At 41.4% G+C, this 26,772-nt stretch overlaps 1 protein-coding gene across 1 annotated transcript; it reads right to left on the reverse strand.

Moving 5' to 3' along the window:
- Positions 1-1,554: 1,554 nt before the first annotated feature.
- Positions 1,555-8,798, reverse strand: LOC123079157 (uncharacterized protein At4g10930). Its single transcript, XM_044501839.1, has 14 exons — positions 8,507-8,798; positions 8,273-8,382; positions 7,949-8,034; positions 7,313-7,403; positions 7,119-7,174; positions 6,551-6,623; positions 6,328-6,437; positions 6,169-6,234; positions 5,448-6,055; positions 4,960-5,053; positions 3,677-4,847; positions 3,519-3,593; positions 2,219-3,358; positions 1,555-2,119 (listed from the first exon to the last, which is right to left on the reverse strand). The coding sequence occupies exons 2-14, from the start codon at positions 8,333-8,335 to the stop codon at positions 1,907-1,909; spliced, it is 3,846 nt and encodes a 1,281-aa protein (XP_044357774.1). The 5' UTR covers positions 8,336-8,382; positions 8,507-8,798; the 3' UTR covers positions 1,555-1,906.
- Positions 8,799-26,772: the final 17,974 nt, after the last annotated feature.

The raw sequence follows: 26,772 nt of genomic DNA on the forward strand, positions 1-26,772 counted from the left end.
CGCAATCCCTCTTCCTCTCTGTAGTGCTTAGCGAAGTTCTGCTGAGATTACGCCACCACCACTGCCACCACGCCGTCGTGCTGCCGGAGGACTCGAGCTACTACTTCACCATCGCTCGCTGGATCGAGGAGGTGAAGGCGTCATCAAGCCGTACGTGTGTTGAACGCAGAGGTGTCGTCCGTTCGGCACTTGGATCGGGAGTTCGCGAGACGGATCGTGATTGGATCACGAAGACGTTCGACTACATCAACCGCATTTCTTAACGCTTCCGCTTAGCTCCTAGATTGATCTTGGTGAGCGTAGGAAATTTTTTGTTTCCCATGCAACTCTCCCAAACATTTGCTACGTGGGGAGGAGGTGGCATCTCTGGCGGTTGGCGACGGCACGTTAGAACCCGTAGAGGGCGCACAACGGTAACATGGGCCGGGAGGCCGAGACGACGTGAGGAGGAGGTCAAGCAGGTCTGGGTCGTCGATCTGGCGAATGGGGGCTGTTTTCCTCCTTCATTTGAAAATGACGGTGGTGTTCCTCCTCGATTTGAAAATACCCGAGCTCCTCCTCGATGTTGGGCACGGCCTTGCGCCGCTCCTCGCTGCCCGCAACACGGTCACGCCCTACCCTGCCCCAGGGTTCCGCGGCGGCGGCGGCATCCCACAAGTCGTAGGCCTCGGATCTCGACAAAGGCGGCAGATGGGAGCACGGGGGAACCAGATGGCGGCGGAGGAGGAAGACTGCCCGCGGCACGGCCTTGCCCTGGGGTTCCCCTGCGGCGGCCCACAAATGGCGGCGGAGGCAGAGGAGGAAGACATTGGCGGCGGAGATGGCAGACCACGGCGGAGGCGGAGGAGGAAGACATTGGCAGCGGAGACGGCAGACGGCGTCGGAGATGGCAGATGGTGGCGGAGACGGGGAACCCTAGGAAAAGGATTGAGGGCACGGGGTGATTTTTAGTGGGATGCCGAAAAACCAATGGGGGAGCGGTGGTGGTGAGGGGAGGGATGAAAAAAAACCAATCAAAAAAACAGACAAAAGTGATGGAACAAAAAAAAACGTGGACACAATCCCACCAACTGCTCCATTAGCAGTAGAGATAATTCAGGACGGAGTAGTATACTGCAACAGTGGAGAAACCATACGCACGGTCGTACTGAATTTCCATAACAGTTGCAAACTCACGGTCACTATGTCATTGCTTTGCAATGATCTCTCGGAACTTCGTCCCTTACCCCCCATTCGACGGGGAAATATCTAGTGCACCCAGTCATCTTGTGCTACCTATGCACCAAGTTAATAAAGTCCAATTTATGAATGTCAAAAAGATCTGAACAAAAGGTATGTTGTACTAGCAACAAGAATCTGTAGTACTATAAAATTTGAGATCCAAATTGAAAACACAGCATTAGACACAAAAAAGACAAATTCACCGATGATATAAAAAATGGGCTGAATTCAAGGCCCAGGTTGCATTAGGTGCTATTCACAGCATGATTTGTCTTTTTTGTTTCTAACAATGTACGTTAAATTTGAATCCAATTTTTTTTACTATGGTAGATATGTGTCATACTTACCACCTCATAAAATTTCATATTTTTTCAATGTTTATAAAGTGAGATATGGAGATCGGTGCACCGGTAGCACCAAATTCACCGTTGCACCAGATACGTTCCCTCGGTCGACAGCTTGAATGAACGTAACAAAAGCACGTCCCTGTACATAAACTCCCGATGATAAAATTCGGTCTACTTTGCAAAAACCGATCCACGACCAAAGTTATAAGAATTAAAGCTCTTTTGAGGGTCTGCCTGAAATGGCCAGTCAACCTGACCGTGTAGAGTTTGCGAATTGCTATGTAATCGCACAACCATGACACGACGACATTCCAGTGATAGCCAGATTTTGGCCCGAGTCAACTGATCTTTTGCTGGGCCGCTTCAACATACTGCAGAGCAAGCTTTTTCACCTTGTCACCCTCCTTGATCAGGAAGTTGGCATTCTTAGCCTCCGAGTGGTGCTTCATAACTTTTTCTGCTGTTTTGGCGACAGCCCACCTGTATTGCTCGACGGTGATTACGCCGCTCTTGCAAAGTGGCCTGATGTTCTCTTTCACAAACATTTCAACCTACAAAGGGTGAAACAAAGCAGTTCAGCCGGACATGTAAAAATAGATAGTACACTGTAAACATAGATGTTCCGGTGGAATATACAAGTGCGTTGTTACCTTCTTATGTACAGAACTAGATGAATCTGATGCGCTGTTATTGCCTGGGTCAGCTGGTTTCTTCAAACTGTCTACACTTTCTGCTGGATGGGTGGATAACTTGTTTCCTTTGGAATGTTTCCGATTCAACTCTTGATTCCCACTGGAAGACTTCTCTTTACCGGGCTCCAGTTTCACTGCTTGGCTGATTCCTTCACCTTCTTTCGGCACATTATTCCCATGACAAGATTTATTATGCAAATCGCTAACTGTTATGTCCATTTCTTTTGAGTTCTCCACATGCCCGGTACCTTCATCAGGGATGTCAGCTACAGTTTCCTTGTCTGTTTGACTTGTTTTTTCGCATTGCAAACTACATTTATCGGCTTCGGCCAAGTTCACTGAAAGGGTTTCATTTGCTGTTGCATCTGTAGTTTCTCCGCTGGGTATCAATTTCTGATCATCCTCAGAACTACATTTTGGTTGCTGACAGGATGAATCATCCTCATCTTTAAGTGAGGATGCATCCTTAACCCTAGAATCAGAACTTGACTGCAAACTTCCGCTCGGTTCAGAGTCCAAATTTACCAAGTAAGTATCGTCTGTATTTGTATATTTTTGTTGCGTGGAAATTGGAGAACCGGAAACTGTCCTGGAATTACCTTCAGCTGTGGTACTTTTTCTCTCGGGACTGTTAGGAGGGGAATCAAAGAGGCCCGCTCTTTTTAGCGCTTCTTCCACGCTGTTGAAACAAACAGTATTTTCACTCGCATTCTGCTCGAGCACACCACCTAGTTCACTCTTATCAGTTTGTCCGGCAGTAGCAGGAATATCCAGAAGGCCTGCTGTGTCTAAAGCTTCTTCCACATTACTGCTACCACTATTGGTATTTTCAGTTGTAACCTGCTGTGATATCAAATCGCTGCTAACTTCAGCCTTTTCAGTTAGAGTTGAAGCATCATTCTCAGGTTTTGGCTTGGCAGACTGGCGAGTAGCCTGGGAGCAAAGATTCACGTAAACTGATTTGCTACTGGACTTCCCGTAAATATCATTTTCTACATTGACAGCATCAGCAATAGCCAATTCAGTATCTGCACATCTGCGAATAACATCCAAATTTGCACTCTGCAGATAATACTCGGCGATGCGGTGAAGTTGTGCCTGAGATACATAAGTTTGGTTGATAATTTGACCGTTGAACAAGAAAAATACAGGTACGCTTGCAGTTTATAATTACAACTTAGTTGAAATGGAACAAAGTGAGAGCAAATAATGAAGCCGGCAATGTGTAAGCACAATAAAGGACTCCCTTAATGATTACCTGTCTAACTGACATAGGAACTTTATTATGACGTCCAGTTGTGAGCTGTGGCCTCATATCCACAGGAAGTTTTGCCTAAGAAAACCAAACTTGTTAGTGTTTCTAGAGTAGTGGTCAATGAACTTCTGAATTATTATTTTTTATAAGCTAACACATACTAATAAAGGGTAGTTCCTGCTGAGATCGTCCGTGCCTTCTGTTTGATCTTTGCTAGCAATAGAGCTGGCATTTTTCCTTGCCAGGATCTCAAGGGCCCATTTTCTTTTGTCCTGCTTGATATCACCAGCAGATGGGTTTTGTTTATTCTGTGGTGCCTGACCATTTTTGTTTTCTCTTCTACTCAATGCTTCTTTACTCAGGGTCGAAGAACTCAATACTTTTCCAGTGCTGTTGGGCGAATTGATTTTGATTGTCTGACTCACAGGTGCAGGTTTGTTTGTTGATTTGCTGTCGTCACCTTTGATTTGGCTATTTTTATCAAATGGGGGGCACCCTTCAACGGCGGAGAGAGGTTTTATATCACCCTTTCTGGGAACAACTGATGCATCAGCCAGATATAACCTGGACAAAAAGGCTTTCTTCTCTTCAGCACTTTCTTTGCGCATGCCAGTATCTGAGGATTTCTTGAGTAACTGAAGTACTGATTGCAGTGTCTCAATCTTTTCAGGATTTATCCCTGGGGAGCAACGATGTTTCCAGAAGTCAACTTCCCTGTCACGGTGCCATGCACTTCGTCTCCTTCCTGTGGACGATGCATACAACTTCTTGGTCAGATTCTCACGTATCTTGCCCTTTTGAAGCAGCGACTTCCTTGCGAGTGAAAGGTTGGGTTTTTTGGCTCGTCCATCCATGGACTTCCCAATTGCTGAACGGAATGCGGTCAAAAGTTTTTCGTCAAAAGCGTTATCCTTCTCGAGTATACTAATACCATTATCTCTAACTACTTCCCTTATCTCTTGTTGTAGCTTCTGAACTGCAGCAGTTGATTCTTTTCCGTCCTTGTGTAAAATCTTCTTCATTCTAAGACCAGGCTTATCTCCTGCTCTTCTGCCTACAGGTTTCGCCAGCTCCCTGCCAGGATCCCTCATGTAGCTCTCTCCTTCAACTATACTCATTATATCAGGGACATATTTATTCTGTGTGGCAATTTTTGATGTATCACTGGCAATAACTTCGGCTGCAATCGAAGTAGCATGGCAGTCTGATGAAGAAACACCTGAGTTTGCAATGAGATCCATTTCCTGATCCGGCACTCCCAGTTTTGCTTTCTTCGCAGGATGACTAATTTCACCTCCTGATTCCATGTCACTGGTATTTTGTCTATCCTGCCTGGAAAAAAACCCGACAATACTAAAATGAAATTGTGTAGATCTATGCAACTGTCATGTGAGAGTGAAAATTGGCAGTTCTTGCAAGTGAGTGCAAAGCGAAAGATTCTTACATGGGTGGCAACTGCGTGTTCTGGTCATTTTTCCTCTTCTGAACTGCGTCTGAGTTGATCATATCAACGTCAACTGTGCTTGCCACCTTACTAGCTGCATCGGTAAAAAGGGAAGATGTTATTTGGATGCATAATGTGATGACCACACGACCCCTTGAACAAACAAGAATGCGGTATAATCAAGCAAGATTGGGCCAGAAACAAACAAACAAACAGCGCATCATATCTATCTAAACTAAGCTATAAAATATACATTGTCTATAGTAATGTAATAATTTCCTTTTTTTCGCTGTGAAAAACAAACTTCTACCACCAAAAAGATCAACAAATTTCTAAAGGTGCAACTAACACAGCATATGTCTACTGAAATATTCAAATATGATGACTGAATGACAAGTTGGCATGTGTTGAAGCTTACTAATCTCTGATAAGCAAGAAGTATGAGTCCTTCAATTATTGTGCTGGAATAAGCAAATTACCCAACATACCTGCTGATGAAAGTTGTGCAGATTTGATGACAGGAGAATTCCCATTACTGTTTCTAGGCAGCGCAGCATCCTCTCCTGTACTTTCAGCCTCCTTATTTCTACATAATAATGAATAAGATAGCCCATCTTGTGGCACTTCCGACTGTTCATTCGAAACGTTACCATGCTCTGCGCTAAATAAGATACATGCTGACTCACGCATTGCTGAAAGTTCTGATGATCTTTGTGTTGGTTCAGAAGAAACCATGCGAGTCAGATTAGTTTCAGAAGATTTATTGTGTGAGCTACAGGAAATATCTTTGTTCCTCAGGATACAGGCATTTGCAACATCCTCATGTGATAAATCATCTATGGAACAACTTGGATGTGAATTGCAATAAAATGATTCTTGGGCTGTCTTCGAGCCTAGTGAACCTTCTTGTAGGTCATCCTTACTTTCAGAATTTACACCAACCATCGAGACAACAAGGGCAGTTTCACCATCATCTGCAACAGACACTGACACCCTCCCAGAAAATGATGCATCGGTAGATGTTCTATCAGAATCTCCACTGATGTTTTGCTTCAGGACAACCTCTGACTCATTTTTCGCTTCAATAGATACACATCTACAGAATGCAATTGATAACTTCCTTATCACAAGCCCAGAGCAAAATAAAGATACTCCTACCAGCAAAGGGTAATCAAAGAGAAGAGTCAGATAGTACCAGTGTAAAATTACCTTGGGCACAACCACGAATCTTCAGATGTAGTTTCTGGATTAAAGCCCACACATATAGCATGATACCTGGCTTAAGGATCAAAGTAATTAGAAAACAGAACTGGTTAACAAGTCTCGACTAATAATGGACATGTAGGATAATAATACAGTTATATATACCATAGATCACAGGAATCACAAGCAATTGATGTATCTAAAGCTGAATTATCCTCAGCTGCCACGAGTCCACTTCGAATTATGCAATCACCACCATCCAAACAAACTACTGCCTGGAAATGGGGAAAAAATAGCAAGCCACAGATCAACTTCAGGAGATAATGAATATGGGGAAGTTTCACTGGTTTGAAAAGGAAATGATGAAATATAATATGAATATTGTTACTTCTGCATCTATATAGTATGATGGGAAAGATAGTGTGTTGCTTTCGCCTGGCTCATACCAATCATCATCACCACTGCACAATAATAAGGAAAACAAATAGGAGAAGTAATTAGCATGGCCTTTATTTTATTTGTTGCGCATTCTTTCAAAATAAATAAATGAAAGGCATCTTAAAAGAAGAAATTTACAATCATGATGCTCATTACTCATGGACCAAATGATATGGCATGGATTCACAGGCAAATAAAATATTAGTACACACAAGCATATAAAAGTACACCAGCAATATTTTCCGCCTAACATGGTCAGGTGACTCAGTTGCCATCTTATGGTTAGTATACCTGACCAAGGGAAGGGCTCTCAATGGCGCTATGATTTAATGAATAAGAGTATTATTTTACCAAAGCTGATAATGGTTACACAACTTACAGGATGAAATGCCCCAAAGATATGGCAGCAAGAAACCAATAATCTAGCTTATGAGGTGACAGGGGAACTACAGAGTAAACAACAACAAAATTGAACTAAGAGATGTTCAAACTGATGGTGCACGACCTTCTGACCTTACCTTGTTAAAGGGTAATCGTCTTCAATAGTATCTCCAGTACCAGTACTATCATATACCTTCAATACAAAGAAAAAAAATTACATTCCAATGCAGTTCTACCTCTTCTGGCACTGAGCCAAAAAAAAATCCATGAATTTCCAGATGGTGTTAGTATTTTTCCAAGATTGACAAGCACTGAGATATGTTTTACTTACTGGAGTGGATGTTATATTCTGAAATTCAATTTTGCAGAGGGGGCAGCGATTTGTGATGGCAGACCAGTTGTCTATGCATGTATAGCAAAACCTGTCATGTGAAATAAAGTTATTTAATTATCACATTAGAGCTTTAAACAACTCATGTAGGAGACTGTGAACATTGATACAATATCGTTGCTTATGTGACTACAAGTCATATTTTTTAAACTTCCTCGTGTGCAGAAATCAATTCCAAAGGTGTTAGAGTGAGCAGCACTAGAGAGAACATGTGAGGCTTAGAATCTAGTCAACAATGGTAATGTCAAATTAAAACTTGAACTTAAAGAACTTGAACATAAAAAGGGTAAGGGAAAGCATTTCAATTAAATAAGCAAGAAGGTGGACTAGAATACAAAATTATCAAATGAGAATGACTTGGACGGTGCATAACACCTATATGCATTGACACTACGCAGGTTTAGCCAACATATTTACACAAAACGAAAAATAAGATTGTAACCTACAAAGTTCTAGCTGCACAATATTGACCCTCGAGACCTTAATGGTAAATATGAAGCTATGCACAAATGTTAGGGAGGTGATGGAACAAAGTCAAAAATGCAGGATAGCTGTAAATCCGTGATTGAGCCATACCAGTGTTGGCAACCATCCAAAACTCCTCTATCGATGACAATATCTCTACAAATGCCGCAAATTTCATTCTCAGATGTATAACTTTCCTGCAAAAAACAGTTCGGATGGATGATTAAAGCAAGAAACATAATTATAATTATGTTAGGGAACAAGAACTAGAGGTACAAAAAAGAGATAGCCCCTCCCTCATTAGGGGGTATCATCTCGTTGAGTCCCTTCCCTCAACATTCAGTAGTACCAGCAAGTACTTGTTTCCAGAAATACACCAGCAAAGCAAGCACTCGGGCTTTTAGCACAAGAACGGAACAGAAAGGGACGCAATACCAGGTTATCCATCTCTTCCAGCGCTTCACCCGGTTGCCCATCAACATCCATCTGCATCGGCATCGCTAATCAGCAGCAGATGCTGAGCTTTCTCGCCCAGCGGAAGAACCCTGTAGACCGAAAGAACAGCGGCCGTGAACCAGAATTACTCAAAGCACCGCGGCATACGAGAGGTGGGCGCAATCTAGCGATACAGATTGGGGAAACTTGAACTCGATCAGCGCAGGATATTACCACGGATAGGTCGCCAGCTGCGGGGAGCGGGGGATCAGGAGGAAGCTGGGTCGCTGGGGATGGGGGGCGCGTGGCCGTGCTCTCCGAGACAGTCCCTGCTCTTGCTAGGCGAGCACTTGCCCCGGCCCCCGACGGCGACGAGACACCGGGGGATCGCCGGTACTCACTCGTGCGAGGGAGACCTAGGTAGGCTGCGGTCGCTCAGCAGGCAGGCCGCAGCTCAGGCGCTGCACGCCCTCTCTTCCGGCCCAGGCGACCGCCCCGCGCTGTTTGGACTTGGGTCGGGAATCCCCATCAGGCAATCGAGCCACTGCGCATACGCAGCACGCACAGATCTGCACGAAATCTGAAGAAATCCTGACCGTTGCTTATAATTAGTTTTTTTATAAGGCAAATTGCTTCTAGTTAGATTTTCTTTAGAATTTTTACTGTTGAGCATCACGAATGTAGCATTACAGGAAGATAAAAGTCTATTTCAAACCTTAAATTCGTAGAGATCTGACTGAATCCCGATTTGTTAATCCCTAAAATTAGCACCTAAGGGAATTTGTGAATCTTCACCAACATCTTCTTCCTCTCTGTTGCGTTCTTGTTGGTGAGATTGGATCTGTAGTGTTCGTGGGTGGGATCGTATGGTAAAAAAATATTGTGTAAGTACGTTACTCTAGAATTTTTTGGGCTAGGTGATGTTCTAAGGTATTGCAGATCTTGTTTGTGATTTCTGAAGAATCCATGTTATGGTGATTTTTGGAGTTTATTTATACCCTAATTATTAGGGCTTCGAAGAGAAATTTTATATTAAGTACTTTTGTGTATGGAGAAAATGCCAAAAAAATAATTTTAGGTGCATTATTATCTTAAGAGTTTATAGGGGTTCATTTCTTAGCCAACTTGACTTCACTAAAGTTTAGTTTCTTAGTAAGGCAAAATAATTCAACGTGCACAGCCGTCGCTTCCTCTCAAGAAAAGAAGGCTAATGTTCCTCTGCCTCCCGTCGGGTCCGCCTCATCTCCGGTATCCTAAGGGCCATGGAGGCGCGATGGACCCCGGCCCTTGTCGGTGCGATGGATTTTGCTTCTTTTTTAGTTTTTTCATGAGTTTGTATAGGGTTTGTGTCGTGCTGAGATGAGGCGGTGATGGCTCTAATACGTCTTAAATGTATTTATAATTTTTGATTGTTAAATGCGTATTATATTATCATTCTTACATACTTTGGCCATTATTTTATATTATTTTTCTGGACTAACATATTAATCCAGTGTCCAGTGCCAGATGATGTTTTATGCTTGTTTTTGGTTTTTTAACAGAAAATTGATACCTACGAAGGTCCAAACACGACGAAACTTTTTGACATTTTTTTCTGGAATATAAGAGACCCTAAAAGCTTTAGGAGATGACCAGAAGATGGAGCAGGGGGCACAAGCCCAGGGGCACGCCCTGTAGGCTTGTGGGGCCCTACTACTCCATTTGCCCTAATCTCTGGCCTATAAATTCACATATATTTCAAAACCCTCGGAGCGAGACCCGAAACAATTTTATCGCCGCCGCAAGCCTCTGTTCCGAAGCGATCTCATCTAGAGCCATTTTCCGACACTCTGCCTGAGTGGGAAACCATCCACAGAGGCCCCTTCATCAACCTCGTCGGCTCCATGGTGATGTGTGAGTAGTTCATCCTTGGGGTTTAGGGTATGTACTAGTAGTTATGTGTTTGATCTCTCTCTCTCATGTTCTTGATGGATTTCAACCTTGATTGTATCATGCGCTTTAGTAATAAAGTTGGATTTTATGATGTTCATCTCCCTCTATTCTTTTTGTGGTAAATTGAGTCTTGACCTTTGAAGTTTCTTTATGTTGGATTGAATACTTTGGATTTGAGATCACTTGATGCATGTCTAGTAATTAACTTGCGGATACCCGTGGTGACATTGAGGTAATCTAGGCATAAAGGTTGAACGGTACCATATGGTGTTGTCGTAGTACGATCTCTAGGACCATTCGTGGCACTTTGGGGGTTGTTCAATAGATTGGTTGGAAACACAACTTTGAGGTGGTTTGCTACCTACGTGATTTCATCCTACTTTCTCCGACAGAATAGAAACTTTGGAGTGATTCTTTGCTGGACTTTGAGGGATTATCATGGTGTTAAACTATGTTAGTGATGTTGAGAGATTGCACTAGCGAAAGTATGAACCCTAGGCCTTGTTTCCAAGAACTGAGACACCATTTTTACTCACTTTTGTTACTTGCTACTTTGTTGTTTTTATTTGTTCAAATTAAAAAACCTATTTCTATCATCCATACTACACATCTATCATCATCTCTTCGTCAAACTAGTGCACATATGCTACTAACAATTGTATTAGCTGTGTTGGGGACACAAGAGACCACTTCTATTTGATAGCAGAGTTGCTTGAGAGAGAACCACACCTTCATCCTACACCCTCTTGCGGATTGATAAATCTTAGGTCATCCACTTTAGGGAAATTTGCTTCTGTCCTACGAAACTCCGCGCTTGGAGGCCCAATAAAGTCTATAAGAATAAGGTTGCATAGTAGACATCAGACTCCCTAAAGATGGAATATGGTTCTCAACGACCGAGTTAGGTGGATCTGTTTGGATCGAATCTTCATTCGTGTGTCTACAAGTTGGATTCTTTCGATCTATACTTCTCTTCATTGGCGAAGGTTGTTGGTCTGATGCGCTGGTCCTGTAGGGCCTTAGCATGACGACTTCCTGTCTGTCTACTACAACAAGTTTGGCCTGACTCCAGTGAGGAATGGGCGATGGCGGCGGCGTGCCTTGGACTCGCTCTAGTACTTATAGACGTCGCTAGGTGGTATATGGACATGGATGTAATTTTTTTTATTTCTGTGTTTCACTGCCATGTCATGATGAACAGGAATTTTCTTGCAAAACAGGCAAAATAACTCAAATAAGCATGACAAATTTCTATTTGGCCCATGGATTTTTTGCTTGAGTTTTGATTAGTGGTGTGTTACATCACTTAGGTTGAGACAGACCGCCTCCCATAAAATGAATGTCATTCCCGAGATTCCTACACTAGGATCTAAAGAGTTCATGAAACCCAGTCTTAAGATAGTCTCTCTTCCCCAAGTGCCTTCCTCTTCCATCACTGAACCTTCAAGTAAGTAGGGAATGGTTCTGCTTTAAGTACATCACTCAATTTTATCCGGAATGGGAATTGGGCTCCCATGATTGGTTAGGCCTGGTTGCAAGTAAATGGCGATAAATAGCGGTGTAGAGGCTGGGCTTTTCTGTTTGGGGTGCCCACCGCTCTTGTACTTGCCCATGAATCCTCGACGGGGTCCACCAAATGCCATAAGGAAGCGTCCATGTCAATGATGTAGAATTTCTCAATGACCGAGTTCCAAAGCCTAAGGGCATCTCTAGTCAATCCCTAAATTCGGTTAGAGGAGTAAAATTTCCAGTTTACTCCTCTAACCGACACCTAGCCAAAATCGTAAACTGAATAGTGGAGTAAAAAAATTACTCATCGGCCCCATGGGCGCATAAAAACACTCGACATCGAGGCGGTCGAGTAAAATTTACGCCCACTTTTCGAACCCCATCCCCCACTACATCGCCGCCGGCTGCGCCGACGGCTATCACAGCCTCTATCGCTACCTCGCTACCTCCCTTGGGCCTCGCTACTGAGACGTCCATTTTGCATCATGTTTTCCTACTATTATTTATGATGTTTTTATCCATAATAATGCTTTTTGGAGTAATTCTAATGCCTTTTATCTCATAATATGCAAGGTACACACAAAGAGGGAGAATTCCGGCAGCTGGATCTGGACCTGCAAAAGCTACGCCAGGCCACCTATTCTGCACAACTCCAAACAAGCTAAAACTTCATGGAGATTTTTTATCAAATATATGATGAATATTGGAGCAAATAACTACTAAAGGGGGCCCACCAGGTGGGCACAACCCACCTGGGCGCGCCAGTGGGCCCAGGCGCGCCCTGGTGGGTTGTGCTCACCCAGGCCCACCTCCGGTGCCCATCTTCTGGTATATAGGTCATTTTGACCTAGAAAAAATAAGGAGAAGACTTTCAGGACGGAGCGCCGCCGTCTCGAGGCGGAACTTGGGCAGGCGCACTTTTGCCCTCCCGCGGAGCGATTTCGCCGGGGGGACTTCCCTCTCGCAGGGGGAAATCATCGTCATCATCATCACCAACAACTCTCCCATCTTGGGGAGGGCTATCTTCATCAACATCTTCAACAACACCATCTCATCTCAAACCCTAGTTCATCTCTTGTGTTCAATCTTGTTACCGGAACTATAGATTGGTGCTTGTGGGTGACTAGTAGTGTTGATTACATCTTGTAGTTGATTACTATATAGTTTATTTGGTGGAAGATTATATGTTCAGATCCAATATGATATTTAATACCCCTCCTGATCTTGAGCATGATTATCATTCGTGAGCAGTTACTTTTGTTCTTGAGGTCACGGGAGAAATCATGTTGCAAGTAATCATGTGAACTTGATATGTGTTCGATATTTTGATAGTATGTATGTTGTGATTCCCTTAGTGGTGTCATGTGAACGTCGACTACATGACACTTCACCATATTTGGGCCTAAGGGAATGCATTGTGGAGTAGCAATTAGATGATGGGTTGCGAGAGTGACAGAAGCTTAAACCCCAGTTTATGCGCTATTCCGTAAGGGACCGATTGGATCCAAAAGTTTAATGCTATGGTTAGAATTAATTCTTAATACTTTTATCGTAGTTGCGGATGCTTGCCGGAGGGTTAATCATAAGTAGGAGGTTTGTTCAAGTAAGAACAGCACCTAAGCACCGGTCCACCAACATATCAAATTATCAAAGTAGCGAACACAAATCGAACCAACACGGTGAAAGTGACTAGATGAAATTCTCGTGTACCCTCAAGAACGCTTTGCTTATCATAAGAGACCGTTTTGGCCTGTCCTTCGCCTCAAAAGTATTGTGCTACCTTGCTGCACTTTTGCTACTACTATCGTTACTTGCTCGTTACAAATTATCTTGCTATCAAACTACCCTGCTACTTACAATTTCAGCACTTGCAGACATTACCTTACTGAAAACCACTTGTCATTTCCTTCTGCTCCTCGTTGGGTTCGACACTCTTACTTATCGAAAAGAGCTACAATCAATCCCCTATACTTGTGGGTCATCAAGGCTATTTTCTGGCGCCATTGCCGGGGAGTGAGGTGCCTTTGGTAAGTGGAAATTGGTAAGGAAACATTTATATAGTGTGCTGAAATGTACTGTCACTTGTTACTATGGAAACAATCCTTTGAGGGGTTTGTTCGGGGTATCTTCACCTCGACCAGGACCACAATTAGCTACCCCACAACCTACTGCACCTACTAAAAATATTGAATATGAAATTCCTTCGGGTATGATAGAACAACTGCTCGCTAATCCTTATGCAGGAGGTGGAACTGAACATCCTGATATACACTTGATATATGTAGAACAAATTTGTAGATTGTTCAAGCTTGCAGGTTTACCCGGAGATGAAGTTATGAAGAAGGTTTTCCCTTTATCTTTGAAGGGAAAAGCATTAGCATGGTATAGGCTATGCGATGATATTGGATCTTGGAACTGGAATCAATTGAAATTGGAGTTCCATCAAAAAAATTATCCTATACATCTAGTTCATCGTGATCGGAATTATATATATAATTTTTGGCCTCGTGAAGGAGGAAGTATCGCTCTAGCTTGGGGGAGGCTTAAGTCAATGTTATATTCATGCCCCAATCATGAGCTCTCAAGAGAAATTATTATCCAGAATTTTTATGCTCGGCTTTCTTGTAATGATCAAACCATGCTTGATACTTCTTGTGCTGGTTCTTTTATGAATAAGACTATTGAATTCAGGTGGGATCTTTTGGAAAGAATTAAATGCAACTCTGAAGATTGGGAACTCGGCGAAGGTAAAGAGTCAGGTATTAAACTTAAGTATGATTGTGTTAAATCTTTTATGAATATCGATGCTTTTCAAAAGTTTAGCACTAAATATGGTCTCGACTCTGAGATAGTAGCCTCCTTTGTGAATCATTTGCTACTCATGTTGATCTCCCTAAAGAGAAGTGGTTCAAATATCACCCACCTATTAAAGAAGAAATTAAATAACCGGTACCACTTAAGGAAGAAACCATAATTTATAATGTTGATCCAGTTGTTCCTTCTGCTTACATTAAGAAACCACCTTTCCCTGTTAGGATAAAGGAACATGCTAAAGTTTCAATTGTGGTTAAAAAAAGCTATATTAGAACACCAAAAGTTGATGAACAAATCAAAGTAGAACCTAGTATTGCTATGGTTAAAGATCTCTTGGAAGAAGATATGGATGCGCATGTTATTTACTTCTGCGAAGAAGCTGCTAGAATTGCCAAACATGATAAAAAAGATAAACATAGACCTGTTGTTGGCATGCCCGTCATCTCAGTTAAAATAGGAGATCACGGTTATCATGGTTTATGTGACATAGGTGCTAGTGTGAGTGCTATTACTTACACCTTATATCAAGAAATTATGAATGACATAGCACCCGCAGAGATAAAGAAATTATGAATGACATAGCACCCGCAGAGATAAAGAAATTATGAATGACATAGCACCCGCAGAGATAGAAGACATAGATGTTACTATTAAACTTGCCAATAGAGACATATCACCAATTGGGATTGTTAGAGATGTTGAAGTCTTGTGTGGGAAAATAAAATACCCTACTGATTTTCTTGTTCTTGGTTCCCCACAAGATGACTTTTGTCCCATTATCTTTGGTAGACCTTTCTTGAATATCGTTAATGCTAAAATAAATTGTGAGAACAAACTGTCGGTGTTAGCTTTGGTGATGAGTCTCATGAGTTTAATGTTTCCAAGTTTAGTAGAAAGCTTCATGAAAAAGAATTGCCTAGTAAGGATGAAATAATTGGTCTTGCTTCTATTGTTGTGCCACCCACTGATCCTTTAGAACAATATTTGCCAGATCATGAAAATGAGTTACATATAAATGAAAGAAATGAAATAGATAAGATTTTCTTTGAACAACGTCCTCTGCTTAAACACAATTTGCCTATTGAAACTGTAGGAGGTCCTCCTCCACCAAAAGGTGATCCTGTGTTTGAATTAAAACAATTGCCAGACACTTTGAAATATGCTTATCTTGATGAAAAGAAGATATATCCTGTTATTATTACTGCTAACCTTTCAGAACATGAAGCAGAAAGATTACTGAAAGTTCTAAGGAAGCACCAAGCTGCTATTGGATATACTCTTGATGATTTAAAGGGCATTAGTACCACTCTATGTCAGCACAAATTTAATATGGAACCTGATGTTAAACCCGTTGTTGATCACCAACGTCGATTAAATCCGAAGATGAAAGAAGTGGTAAGAACGGAAATATTAAAACTTCTGGAAGCAGGTATAATATATCCCATAGCTGATAGTAGATGGCTAAGTCTTGTTCATTGTGTCCCTAAGAAAGGAGGTATTACTGTTGTTCCTAATGATAAGAATGAACTTATTCCACAAAGAATTGTTACAGGCTATAGAATGGTAATTGATTTTAGAAAATTAAACAAAGCAACTAGAAAAGATCATTACCCGTTGCCTTTTATTGATCAAATGCTAGAAAGATTATCTAAGCACACACATTTTTGCTTCCTTGATGGATATTCTGGTTTTTCACAAATACTTGTTTCTCAACCTGATCAAGAAAATACCAATTTTACTTGTACCTTTGGAACTTATGCTTATAGATGTAATAGCCTGGTTTTTGGCCCTTTTCTTTTTTCTTTTGATTTATTTGGTTTTTGCCCTGTTTTTATTTTTGGAGTGGTTCTGTGGCCTTGCCACCTGGGAAATCATCATCATTTCCTCTCCCAAGTGACTCATCATCCTCAAATCTTTCCCAAGATCATGCCATTTCCATTCTAGCCCAACTCCATAATTCTTTTTCTTGGGGAAAATTTCCTTTTCTATTAAAGGAATAACCTCAAGTGCCCTAGGTTGTGAAGCAACCTATATTTCTGTCCATCCAAAAATTCCCAAATGATTCTCATAATTCCTTTGGGTCATATGTTGCTCAAATATGCCCAAACTTTCCTGTCCTAGCCCAAGAATAATTCCCCAATAATTATTCTTCATTTCTGTCCAATGTGGCTTTCTGTGAAGGAAGTGCCACCTGTCCAATCTTGTTTGCTCCCAAAATTTTTGGACATTCTTTTATGTCCAAATAATTTCCCCATGCAAAAGTTCAACTTTATTTTCCTAGCCAATCTTCCTCAGTGATTTTTTAAAGTTTCTGTCAGACGGAAGGCATTGGCAAGGAAATGCTAGCTAGGAGTACCCAAATGAGTTGAAATTTTGCACACTCCTTAATGTGCTCATATCTTTGCACTCCTCCAAATTTCAGCTCCATCCCTTGATATATGTGAGCACAGGACCAAAACTTTGCTTCTGTCAATATTTTCAGGTTGTGAAGCAAGTATATTTTATATTGCTTCATTTTGGCTGAAATTTTACCAGAGCATTCTCTTAGCCTTAAAACCTTTCTCCACCAAATTTGGGATCAATTCATCAAGCAAACATTCCTATAGAATTTTTGCAAGTTTCTGGACAGAGAGAATAGCTGTGAAGGAAGTACCATTTTGGTGAATCCAATTGGTATGAAATTTTTACAGCACCTTTATCTGTCCAAATCATCATCCTATGACAAATTTGAGCTCAATTTGATGCTTCACGTGAGTGCATCATCTTGATTTAGTTTCTGACCAGATTTGGCAGTTGCTTAGCAACTATATTAAATCTTGATCCAAATCTTCTCAAAGTTAACAGGACGATAGTCCTTCCTAATCTAATCACCCCAGACAACTCCACTGGCACCAATCAATCCCCTATTGATCACCAGTGCTTGGACAAGTTTGATATGGCAAACTTTAATCGATGTTTAACTCAGACATAGAGCCTCTTATCTCACGTTTTTACTACCCACAGTCTCCAGTTTGGAGGAACATCATGATAGACAAGGTTTGCCCTCTCCTATAGTCCTCCCCGTGCCATGTCGCATGGTGACCGCATGGATTTTTTCCCGTGCACGCGCTCTGGCTGCAACAAGCATGCTCTAGTGCCTCGGCCTCTTCCTCTCGGCTTGTTCACTCAATCCCTCGTCTCCTAGCCATGTCCAACGTCTTCCTCTTGTCGTCGACACCTCCCTGGACTCCTCTCCCTCTCCGACAGGGCTTTAATGGCGCTCGTCGCCGCGCGTCCATAGGCGTGTTGTAGCCGGCCGTCGTCTTCTTCCTTCGTCCGTTTCCTCCCCGTACTATCTTGGCTTCCTCTACCCCGCGAGCTACTCCTCCTATTCCCTCTCGTCGCCTAACTCCGAGCTCAAGCACACGCACACGCGTCCGCGGCGACGCCAGCGCGGCACCACCCTGCTCCGGCTATATAAAGCCACCCCGGTGCCATTTCCCTTCGCCATCGACCTCGCCTCGCTCCTCGAGTCCTCCCTAGTGCCTTGCCCGAGCCCCGGGGCCTCTCCTCTCCCCTATTGGCCGCCATGGCCGCCACGGCCACCCTCTCAAATTAGCTCAAGCCCGAGCCCCTCTCCTCCTTCTATCACCACAAGCGGACCACCTAGTCCCTGTAGATCCTCCCCATCTACTTCGTTCGTCGCCGGACGCACCGTAGCCCCAACCCCGTCCAAGCCCGAAGCTCTCATCCGCCGGCGTCGAAGCCGCGTCGACTCGGTCCACCCCGGCATCCGTGGATGGGACCACTCGATGCGTCACTCGACGCTGAGCAGTTCCATAGGCGGAGCATCGCCGGAGGTGCCCGGTAGCGCCGGCAGGCCTCGTCGGGGCCAGCTCTGCTCCGGCCAGGCACGGGCGAGAGGAAGGAGATGGTACCGCCATCGCCAGCTGGCCTGTGGGCCCCGCGACCTCACTCCCCAGCCACTCCACGCGTGGACCCCAGGTACACTGGCGTGGATAAGTGGAGGCGTAATCCTCCGGATTACGTCTTCAGTACCCCAAAAGCGTATTTTCGTGTTCCTTTAGCTGAAAATGCGTTCTCACTTCTAGAAAACGTATTTCTTTCTAATACGCTTTTTGTTTTTCTGTCCAGGCCCTGTTTCAAAATATTTTCATTACAGATGGGTCCCTGGCAGTCAGACATTCATATCTTTTTGCTCGTAACTTCAAATGAGGTGATTCCAAAGCCCACTTCTTCGTCTCGTCGAGCCCGTTCTGTTGGTATCATTTTCACCCTGTTTTAGCATTCTGAAAATGACCATTTTGCCCTTGCGCTTAATCAGCCCCTCTGAGAGAGAACGTTTTCTGGCGATTCTTTCCGCGAGCTTCTTTCACTTCTTCCCGATGAATTCCTTCTACCCCAGATAAGCCAAACCCTCCATTTGCATGATTGCAATGCAGTGACATGGTTTAAATTATTTGAACTTGCTTAAAATATTGTTTTAGCTACTTGTGATTTGTTCATGGCATTTCTCGGAGTATTGTTTGATCTTGCTATTGCCATGATATTTTTCGGAGTTCTAAGTTTAATATTTTTCATCCTTTATGGATGACATGCTGCCTTTGGATTCTTAGTGGCTATTATGATTATTTTCATGATGATATTATGCTTTGGAGTATTACTTTAGATATTAAGTTGCCATTGGATTATTAGTGGCTAGTGTTATTTTCATCATAATGCTAGTTGATGTTATGTTTTGGAGTATGATTTCGGAGATAATGCTTGCATGTGGATCTTAGCTGGATAATTTGTTCTTGCTATTGGAGTAGTAGTATTATCGTTCTTGGATTTATCATGATAGTAGTGTAATGCTATCCTCGGAGTAGTTTGATATGTCGACATTATGCTTTGGTTTAGTTGTTGGATATTGCTATGACTTGGATTACAGGTTGATAGATGATATCGGAGTATCAGTTATCACTGTTATATTTTGGGAATGACTTATAGGTGATTTACATGTTGATATATTGTGAGCTGTAACAGTTTGGCAGGATGATGATGATAATGTTGGGATGATCTTGAGGATGATCATTCAGTTTGTGATGTGGTCACGAGGTGATCATGTGGATGTTTTGATCACGAGGTGATCAGGTGGATCATGAGGTGATCGAGACGATATATTGCTTGGCCGGTTAGCCAAGAGTGAGATGGTTGTTGAGATTGGAGATGGTGGTTTATCAGTATTGTATTAGTTTCATATCATGCTTAGTAGTTGCTTCATCATGGTAGCTGTTAATTTAATTAACCTGCTAATGATATGTTATTGTCTTGCCTTGATGCTTTTGGTTGTTGTGAGCTTGCAAGTACATTCAATGTACTGACCTAGCGTGTCATGCCAGATTGCAGGGATGCCGTGATTGCTTGATTGTTTGTCGAGGTGTCCGTTCGTGCGAGCTGGATCGTGTCCCAGCCAGAGTCCCTGCGGAGTGGAGTTCACCACCTTCGTCGTTGTTCCGCTGCTAGCATAGAGCAAGCGTAGTATCGCAGGCGTAGTGTCGCCGTGCTGATGTGCTTCTTTAACACCAGCTTGAAATCCAACACCTACTTTAGTTTCTGTTTGTGGTGACATAAGTCCCTCCCTATAACTCTTGAATTAAGAATTCTCACAATAACAGGGTCTACTCGATGTTAATTAGGCGTAAATGAAACTTTAGAAAAAATCTCGTAAAACAAAAAGGATATTCAATTAATATAATATCAACTCATTAAAGAAAATTGAGGGCATGCTTAGGTTAATGAATATGTTTCATTCATATATAATGCGTACACCCTGTGTATGTTCTATCCTATAGATAGGAATTCCACTATAGGAATTCGATAGGAATTGAGTTGTTGTTATGGTAAGTTAACACGGTTCGTTATTAAACCATGGATTTGATTTACCAAATCCATAATTATTGTATACTCTTTGATAGATATAGCACAACCCAAATTAATTCCTAATCCTTATTTTACAAGTTCTTAATAGTTCTCTTTTCTTATTTTGAATGCAAATACCTAACTAAACTAAATACTAATAAAATTCTTTGTTGACAGCAATCTATGCTTCACAGTAGTATATATTTTGTATATCGAAGTCCTAGATAGGAAAGTTCTTGTAATAAGAGTTGATTTGTTCTATGTCAAGCAGTGTCGTATTCCAGAGACTTCTCCTCGATCTCTGGGCTGGAATACGGGGTGTTCCGGTTTCTCTGAGCCGGGGTGCCACAATAAATGTATGCCTTTTGGTTTATGCAATGCACCTGCTACCTTTCAAAGATGTATGACTGCTATATTCTCTGACTTTTGTGAAAAGATTGTTGAGGTTTTCATGGATGACTTCTCTGTTTATGGGAAGTCTTTTGATGATTGTTTAAGCAATCTTGATCGAGTTTTGCAGAGATGCGAACAAACAAATCTTGTCTTGAATTGGGAGAAGTGCCACTTTGTGGTTAATGAGGGTATTGTTTTGGGTCATAAAATTTCTTAAATAGGTATTTAAGTGGACAAAGCTAAGGTTGATGCAATTGAGAAAATGCCATGTCCTAAAGGTATCAAAGGTATTCGTAGTTTCCTAGGTCATGCTGGTTTCTATAGGAGATTTATCAAAGTCTTTTCTAAAATTTCTAGGCCTCTTACGAGTCTTTTGCAAAAGGATATTCCTTTTGTTTTTGATGATGATTGTTTAGAAGCCTTTGAAACACTCAAGAAAGCCTTAATTTCTGCACCAATTGTTCAACCACTTGATTGGAACTTGCCTTTTGAAATTATGTGTGATGCTAGTGATTATGCTGTTGGTGCTGTTCTAGGACAAAGAGTTGATAAGAAACTGAATGTTATTCATTATGCTAGTAAGACTCTAGACAGTGCTCAAAGAAACTATGCAACTATTGAAAAAGAATTCTTAGTAGTGGTGTTTGCTTGTGATAAATTTAGACCTTATATTGTTGATTCAAAAGTAATTGTTCACACCGATCATGCTGCTATTAAATATCTTATGGAAAAGAAAGATGCTAAACCTAGAATTATTCGATGGGTTCTCTTGCTACAAGAATTTGATTTACATATCACTAATAGAAAAGGAGCCGAGAACCCCGTAGCTGATAACTTGTCTAGGCTTGAAAATGTGCCTGATGACCCACTACCTATAGATGATAGTTTTCCTGATGAGCAGTTAGCTGCAATAAATGTTGCTCATAATACTCCTTGGTATGCTGACTATGCTAATTACATTGTTGCTAAATATTTACCACCTAGCTTTACTTATCAGCAAAAGAAAAATTTCTTCTATGATTTAAGACACTACTTTTGGGATGATCCACATCTTTATAAAGAAGGAGTAGATGATATTATTAGACGTTGTGTACCTGAGCATGAACAAGGACAAATCCTACGGAAATGTCACTCCGAAGCTTATGGAGGGCATCATGCGGGAGATAGAACTGCACACAAGGTATTGCAATCTGGATTTTATTGGCCTACTCTCTTCAAGGATGCCCGTAAGTTCGTCTTATCTTGTGATGAATGCCAAAGAATAGGTAATATTGGTAAGCATCAAGAAATGCCTATGAATTATTCACTTGCTGTTGAACCATTTGATGTTTGAAGATTTGATTACATGGGACCTTTTCCTTCCTCTAATGGGTATACACATATTTTGGTGGCTGTTGATTATGTTACTAACTGGGTAGAAGCTATTCCAACCAGTAGTGCCGATCACAAAACCTCTATTAAAATGCTTAAGGAAGTTATTTTTCCAAGGTTAGGAGTCCCTAGATATTTAATGACTGATGGCGGTTCACACTTTATTCATGGTGCTTTTCGTAAAATGCTTGCCAAGTATGATGTTAACCATAGAATTGCATCACCTTATCATCCTCAGTGTAGTGGTCAAGTTGAACTTCGCAATAGAGAAATAAAATTAATCTTGCAAAAGACTGTCAATAGGTCTCGGGAGAATTGGTCTAAGAAATTAGATGATGCACTTTGGGCCTATAGAACAGCATATAAAAATCCTGTGGGTATGTCTCCTTATAAAATGGTTTATGGAAAAGCTTGTCATTTGCCTCTTGAGTTAGAACATAAAGCATATTGGGCAATCAAATAACTCAATTATGATCTCAAACTTGCCGGTGAAAAGAGGTTATTTGATATTCGCTCATTAGATGAATGGAGAACCCAAGCTTATGAAAATGCAAAATTATTCAACGAAAAAGTTAAAAGATGGCATGGCAAGAGAATCCAAAAGCGTGAGTTTAAAGTCAGAGAATATGTTCTTTTCTACAACTCTCATTTCAGATTATTTGCAGGAAAACTCCTCTCAAAATGGGAAGGCCCATATGTTATCGAGGAGGTTTATCAGTCAGGAGCCATCAAAATAAATAATGTCGAAGGTACTAACCCGAAGGTTGTCAATGGGCAACGAATAAAACATTATATCTCAGGTACGCCCATTAATGTTGAAAGTAATATTACCCAAACTTTGACACCAGAAGAACACATAAAAGAGTCCTTCCAGAACACTCCAAAATCATGAAAATAAGGAGGTGCGTGATACGGTAAGTAAACGGACTCCGAAAAATCCGCAAAAATATTTTTTGTCAGTTTTGGATTATTTAGAAAAATAGGAAAATAAGAAACTTCCAGGAAGCATACCCTGGTGGCCACAAGACACCAAGGCGCGCCCAGGTGGGTTGTGCCCACTTGGGACACCTTTCGGACTCCGTTTTTCTACAGCATGCTTGTTCCCCAAGATAAAAAAAATCTACATATACTCCCCGAAACTGTTGATCACCGTATCGCGGAGAAATCCTCTGTTCTCTTTTCTTGTTGTTTTCCTTTTAGATCTGAAAATATGTCGTCCCAAGACTCTGAGGGTGAGAGCTATGTTGCTGATTTCCTCGCAAATCCCATGTCCTATGGGGATGTGGAGCACTATGGCTGGACCACGGAGGAAGAGGAGGACTATTATCCTAGGGAGAAAGAGGAGACGAGCTCAGAAGAGGACGAACCTCCACTACCTCAACCTGGGGACATGCATGTGGAATTCAAGAAGTCAAGCCTCCCAAATAAACCAGAGAGTCCTAAGATTCAGTTCATACCCTACCATCTTTTGCAGGAATGCAAGCAGGACTTTGATACGTCTCCAACGTATCTATAATTTTTGATTGTTCCATGCTATTATATTATCAATGTTGGATTTTTTATAATCATTTTATATCATTTTTTGGTACTAACCTATTGACATAGTGCCAAGTGCCAGTTGCTGTTTTCTGCATGTTTTTTACATCGCACGAAATCAATATCACATGGAGTCCAAATGCAACGAAACTTCACGGAGATTTTTTTGGACTAGAAGACACATAATGGGCCCTGGCTGCGCCTGGGGGTGCTCCGAGGAGAGCACAACCAACCAGGGCACGCCCTGGTGGGTTGTGCCCACCTCGGGTGCCCCCCGGACCGCCTCTTTGCTCTATAAATACCCCAATATTCCCAAAACCCTAAGGGAGTCGACGGAAATCAATTCCAGCCGCCACAGAGTCTAGAACCACCAGATCCAATCTAGATATCATCACGGATGGTGTTCACCGCCTCCATTGGTGCCTCTCAGATGATGCGTGGGTAGTTCTTTGTAGACCTACGGGTTCGTGGTTAGTAGCTAGATGGCTTCCTCTCTCTCGCTGAATTCTCAATACAATGGTCTCTTGGAGATCCATATGATGTAACTCTTTTTGCAGTGTGTTTGTTGGGAGCTCATGAACTTTGAGTTTATCATCAGTTATATCTTTTTATATCCATGAAAGTAGTTGAGTTTCTTTGATCTTTATGCATGATTGCTTATAGCCTCGTATTTCTTCTCCGATATTTGGGTTTTGTTTGGCCAACTTGATCTATTTATCTTGCAATGGGAAGAGGTGCTTTGTAGTGGGTTCGATCTTACAGTGCTTGATCCCAGTGACAGAAGGGGAACCGACATGTATGTATCGTTGCTACTAAGGATAAAATGATGGGGTCTATCTCTACATAGATAGATCTTGTCTACATCATGTCATCGTTCTTATTGCATTACTCCGTTTCTCCATGAACTTAATACACTAGATGCATGCTGGATAGCGGTCGATGTGTGGAGTAATAGTAGTAGATGCAGGCAGGAGTCGGTCTACTAATCTTGGACGTGATGCCTATATAATGATCATTGCCTGGATATCGTCATGATTATTTGAAGTTCTATCAATTACCCAACAGTAATTTGTTTACCCATCGTTTGCTATTTTTCTCGAGAGAAGCCACTAGTGAAACCTACGGCCCCCGGGTCTCTTTCTCATATTATTTGTCTTTGCGATCTACTTTTCCTTTGCATTTATTTTCAGATCTACTAAACTAAAAATACAAAAATACCTTGTTGCGTTTTATTTTTATTTATTTTATTTGGCGTTCGATCTATCAATCTACTACAATTTCCTCACGTTCGTTTGCCCATCTTGGGGCGCCGCTACCCGAAAGGGATTGACAACCCCTTTTACACATCGGGTTGCGAGTAGTTGTTATGTGTGCAGGGGTTGTTTACGTTGTGTTGCTTGGTTCTCCTACTGGTTCGATAACCTTGGTTTCATCACTGAGGTAAACACCTACCGTCGCTGTGCTGCATCATCCCTTCCTCTTTGGGGAAATACCGACATAGCTTCAAGCCGCAATCAAAAGGAATTTCTGGCGCCGTTGCTGGGGAGGATCTTCAACATATACCAGGTTCCTAATCACAAATCTCATCTCCTCGCAATTTACATTATTTGCCATTTGCCTCTCGTTTTCCTTTCCCCCACTTCACAAAAATTTGTCGTTTCTATTCGCCCTATTTTTCGTTCGCCATTTTCTCGTCAGATCTCATGTTTGCTTGTGTTGCCATGTGTCTTCTATTTGCTTGCATCTTTGCTTTCTAAAAAACTATTTATATGGGTCCTCATCCACTTGCTAATCTTTTCAAAAGATCCAATTATGATGAACCAAAATCTAGTGAGTTGAGTGCACTGGATTATCTTAATGAAGTTTTCCTAGAAATTTATGAATTTGAAAATTGTGATGAAGTGATAAAAGAAGAAATTGATGAAGTGATTCACGATAGCTCCTTGAATGAAAAAGCATGATTGCAATGGTGTTATTATAAATTCTATTAATGTCTATTGTGCTAATAATATGCAAAACCCCAAGCTTGGGGATGCTAATTTTAATATGTCCACTACTTATTGCAATGATCATGATTGGGGTGATAACATTTCTTATGATCTTGAAAAATTGTTTATGCATCATGATGAATATGCTATTGATAATAATGCTTGCATTAATATTAAAAGTGGGTTTGGAGAGGTCATGACTTTATTTGATGATCCCACTATTTTGGAAGAGTGTCAACTTTGCATGCATGTGGATCATGAAGAGAATATTTTATGTGATGGTTATATTGTTGAATTTGATTATGATCCTACATGTAATTATTATGAGAAAGGAAAATATGGTTGTAGAAATTTTCATGTTACTAATTTACCTCTCGTTATGTTAAGATTGCTATTGTTTCTTTCTTTTTCCTTGCATATGCTATATATTTCTTGTCTTGATAATTTGTTTGCTTATAAAATCCCTATGCATCGGAAGTATGTTAGACTTAAATGTGTTTGTCACATGTTTCATGATGCTCTCTTTGTGTTTCAGTTATTATCTTTCGTGTGAGCATCGTTGACATTTTATGCCTAGCTAAGGGCGTAAAACTATAGCGCTTATTGGGAGGCAACCCAATGAATAAAATTTATTTTTGCTTTTTGTTCTTGTCTGTTTGCACAATTATGCTACTATTATGATTGTGTTTTTTGTGTTTTAATTAGTGTTTGTGCCAAGTAAAGCCTTTAGGATCTTCTTGGGTGATAGTTGTTTGATCTTGCTAAAAAATAAAAACTTATGCGCTTACGAAAACAATTGTTAAAAATCACCAGAGAGTCATAAAATGCCAATTCTTTTTGCAGAAGATTAATATACAAATTACCCAGGTCGTCCTAATTTTTCAGAATTTTTGGTGTTACAGAAGTATTCAAAATAGTCGATTGCTACAGACTGTTCTGTTTTGACAGATTCTATTTTCTTTGCGTTGTGTGCTTGTGTTGATGGCTCTATGGTTTTCTTTGATGAGTTTTTGCCGTAGAAAAGTTGGAATACAATAGATATAATGCAAAAACAAA

This window comes from Triticum aestivum, chromosome 3D (assembly GCF_018294505.1).
Source record: "Triticum aestivum cultivar Chinese Spring chromosome 3D, IWGSC CS RefSeq v2.1, whole genome shotgun sequence".
NCBI classification, from domain to species: domain Eukaryota; kingdom Viridiplantae; phylum Streptophyta; class Magnoliopsida; order Poales; family Poaceae; genus Triticum; species Triticum aestivum.